Source organism: Eurypyga helias, unplaced genomic scaffold, assembly GCF_000690775.1.
Source record: "Eurypyga helias isolate BGI_N326 unplaced genomic scaffold, ASM69077v1 scaffold28701, whole genome shotgun sequence".
Lineage (NCBI taxonomy): Eukaryota > Metazoa > Chordata > Aves > Eurypygiformes > Eurypygidae > Eurypyga > Eurypyga helias.
The window spans coordinates 1-3,903 of NW_010231980.1; the positions used below are offsets into that span (position 1 = coordinate 1).

At 56.8% G+C, this 3,903-nt stretch overlaps 1 protein-coding gene across 1 annotated transcript in view; it reads right to left on the reverse strand.

Annotated features, from left to right (window-relative positions):
* Positions 1-1,032: 1,032 nt before the first annotated feature.
* LOC104516822 (ubiquitin carboxyl-terminal hydrolase 48-like) overlaps positions 1,033-3,903 on the reverse strand; it is a gene marked incomplete at its 3' end in the record, with an annotated part of 3,961 nt that continues 1,090 nt past the window's right edge. The window contains exons 3-6 of the mRNA XM_010161276.1: positions 2,769-2,830; positions 2,150-2,260; positions 1,357-1,487; positions 1,033-1,139 (exon numbers count right to left, since the gene is read on the reverse strand). Of these exons, the coding sequence (XP_010159578.1) occupies positions 1,033-1,139; positions 1,357-1,487; positions 2,150-2,260; positions 2,769-2,830 (411 nt within the window). The remainder of the gene's footprint in view (positions 1,140-1,356; positions 1,488-2,149; positions 2,261-2,768; positions 2,831-3,903) is intronic.

Genomic DNA, 3,903 nt, shown 5'->3' on the forward strand with positions numbered 1-3,903 from the left:
TCCCGCTGCGCCGCCTCTCCCCGAGGGGCCGCGCGGGCAGGCGCTCGCTCCCTCTCTCCAACCCCAGCTGCTTGGCAAAGAAGAGCTGCCTGTCTTCTGCCAGCCCCACGTGCGAGCACGATCCCATCCAGCACCAGAAAAAAACACCCACACCAAGCCTGCCCCGGAGCCAAGACACAGCCTTGGGATTCAGCCTCAGGACAGGCGGAAAACCCGCAGCCACTGGCTCCAGACCGTGCCACACGCTCCGCATCTCGCAGCCCAGGCAGGAACCTGTCTGGCCTCCTGCAGTTCTCCGGGCTCCAGCTCTGCCCTCACGTTGGCAGCGAGGTGGAAATCAAGAACAGGCAAAAAAACCCCCCACCCACGCTGCAAAGGGGCAGGGAACGTCGTTATCCGACCTTCCCGCGAGCCTTGGTCTCCCCTGACAGCATGAAATAAGCCCTAAGGAGGGAGACGGGCTGTAACCAGCTCTCGGGCACCGTAAAGCCAAATCTCGGATCCATGGACAGCAGGAAAGCCGAGAGAGAACCGACAGCGTTGTAAGGGTCTTCAAAACCACCCCTAAGCTCACCGCTGCTGCACCAGCAGGGAGGCTGAAGGACTAAATGTCACCTGAACAGGCCAGGAAGGGAGTGACAGACACTGGAGGGGGAGGAGAACAGGTAGAGCCTGATGACACCGTCCTGAACACGGAGAGGGTTACAGCCTCGCCCGAAACCACCAAAGGCTGGGAAGCTGCGTGGAGACACCCGAGAGCTCAAAGGATTCGGTTTGGCAAAAGGAAGCTTGGAGGTGACCAAATTTTCAGAGCAGCTACAGCCAGGGTTTTCCCGTCTGCTCCTGTTGCCAAAGCGACAGATTCCCGGGGCCGCAGAGCCTTCTGCCCGCCTGCCACCACCGTCGCAGGTCACCCCGCGTCCCCACGGGCACGCGGCGACAGCTGTCCCACCACTGGGATCGTTAGTTGGGTTCCCGGTGCGCTTTCCACTACAGGACAGGGAGCAGGGAGCGAGGGGAGGGAGCTGGTACCTTTTTGTTATCCACCACTTTATGGATGTAGATGGTTGCTTGGGTGTACTCACGCAAGTCCCGCTGTTGTTGGCACAACAGCCCCTCTCTGCACTCCGGACAGAGCTCTGCGGGGGCAGAAAAAACCCACGTCACTGGTCAGCTCCCGGGAGACACCCCCACCCACACCTCCCACCCAACACTGCCCACCCACCCCGGGGCCATCACCAGGGGCATCCGCCAAGCTCAGGATCCCCTTAGATCCGACAAAAAGTGCCGTTTCCAGGGGAGTGGGCACCGCTCAGCGAAGAACAGAGCACAGAGAGCGGCACAGGATGCACTCACGGGGCTCGGAGACGTAAACTGCGCTCTCGGGGTCCGCCCCGGCAGCCTGCACCCGGGTGATTTTGATGACGTGATCCACCACAAAGAGTTTTTGAATCCTCTCCCACTCGCTGGGCCATATCAGAGCTATACTGTGCAAAGGAACAAGAACGTGCTTTATGACAGGGAAAAGCCAAGCCCCCAGCTTCCCAACAGCCCCCCCACCACTTGGCTTTTTAGGTTGTTAATGAAAGAAAAGCTGCAACATCAACCCCGAACTCCCGCTACGCGGGGAGGGCCTGTCCGCCCAAGATAACAGGGAGCAGCAGCGTGTTATTAGTGCCGCTGCTCTGCTCCAGCCATGCCGGAGGGCGGATGGAGGAGGAGAGGAGTGGAAGATCTGCTACTTTTAGTTCTGCACCATTACAGAAGCAACGCTACCGAGCACGAGCTCCAGCCCAGCACCCAGCGCTCCAGGGGCAAGTCTCGGGGAAAGCACAGCGTAAGGAGGCCGGATGTTCCGACGCCCCGCTCAAAGCCAGGGTAGCTTATTGTTAGGAACCAGCCAAGCTGAAGTAAGCGATCTTTTCTCCTGACCCAGCATCCTTGGACAATTTAAGTCTCGCTTTCCTTGGAGGCTAAGGTGGGCTGGAGAAAGCATCCACGTTAATTCTGTTCAAGGGGAAGCATTTGCTCCTCGTCTTGCTGCAGCTCAGTGAGCCTCCGGGAACATTCTCCCCGGGAACGCTCCCCGAGGCTTGCAAAAGACAAAGGCACCCTGGCAAAGGCAGCCACCTGACAAGAAGAAACTCACAGTTTGGAGTCTTCTTTGGTCATGGAAGCGTAGGTGAACATGAGGCCGCCGTGGGGGCACAGAAGAGCGCTGTTGCCTACCGAGGACACCGGGCTGCACCGCGTCGGCCTCCTGCAGGGGCAAAGCAGAGCAGTTTGCAAGGCTTGGTCGGGTTATTTCACGGAACCCGCACCTCAGCGGGCAGCCGAGAAGAAAGCACAGGTGAGTGTTTACAGGAGGCATTCCAACGGGGAATATTAAACCACCGTCAACAAGGAAATCGCATCTGCGTTCCCGTGGGTTGCAGAATTACGCTCCTATCTAGCAGAGATTTCCATCTCTTGCCATCAGCGGCCCACGGAAACGGGATTGCGCGGTGACCCTTGCCTGGGATATGGCTCCAGACGGATGAAAAAACTAATCAGGTTACTATCTAATCCGACCATCTGGTTAAGACAGGGTAAACAAGGAAATTCGGTTTCTTACAAGAGATTAAACCGATACGAGTCCCGCAAAAATCAGCTTCCTTGTTTCTCCAAAGGGAAACCACAGGTAACGTCACGCCGCATCGGGATTGAAAAGCAAACCCCTTGCCTACAGCCTCCCAGAAACATATAAAAGCACCAAAAGGCTGAGTTACCTGACGAATTTCCTCCATTCTTCTACAAAGAACTGCGAAACAATATACAGCTCATCCGTCTCCTGGAGGTGAAGAGAGGAAAAAGGATCTTTTTTAATTAATCCCACACTAGAGAAGCGATGACTGCTGGGGTTTTGCTGCAGCGCTCCCTCTCTTCGAGACCTCGGCGTTCTTACCATGACAACTCCATCCAAGCATGCTGGGAAAGCCAAGGAATATAATTTGGGATCAAGTACTAAGCACTTACATCACTAATCTCGTGTTTATTACAAAGTTAATTTAGCTTTGGATCCAATTACCTTTAATTCACAGCAGGAAACGGTCATTTCCCCCAGAGCAGCTGAGACTCCCCAGCTCCATGTCTTCTCTTGCCGGGTCTGAGGCAGATGCACCCCTGCACCCCGTGGGTGTGGGGCGAGACCCTCCCAACCCTCCTCGCCTGCTTCACCCTCCACAATCCCGAAGTTTCTCCCTTTGGCAACAGCACAGATTCCAACCCGTGGCCGTGCGCCCTCACGGGTTTAGGATAAACCGTAGTTTTCCTGCCCCTAACGGTTTGCCGTGGGATAGTCTGGATGAGAAACGGTCACGGAGATCCCAAGAGCTGGGTGACAAAATCCTTCCCGAGCTCACCTATCCTCACCTCCTTCCCCAGCGCAGACTGAGGGGCTCGCTGCCTCTTTCTGCAAGAACACTCAGCACACCCGGGGAATTTTTTTAGTACCCCTTCATCTCATCCAGACCAAACCGCTCCGCTTGTCTTCTCCCCTGAACCTCAACGGGTCTGGATCAGGAAAACTCACAAGTCTTGAGAGAAAGATCCTCAGCTCTTTCTACCACGTTCCTTTGGGAAATTCAAAGAGCAGAGGACGTAGCCTCGCTGCCTGGAGAGACCCTCGTACCCTGAGCTGACCCAGGGGGATGGGCTCCAGCTGCCCATCACCCACCCCAGCTACAAAAGCAGACCCAGCCGGAGAGCACCCTTAGCTACGGCCGGCAGGAGCCAGCAGCTCTCCAGCCCAGCACAAACCGTTTCCTAGCCGAACCCTTTCGGGGTTCCCCGGCTCTGACCCGGACCCGTGTTACAGACTCAGGGCTGGAGAAGGCCCCCGGGAGCGGCAGGCTGCCCTCCCGC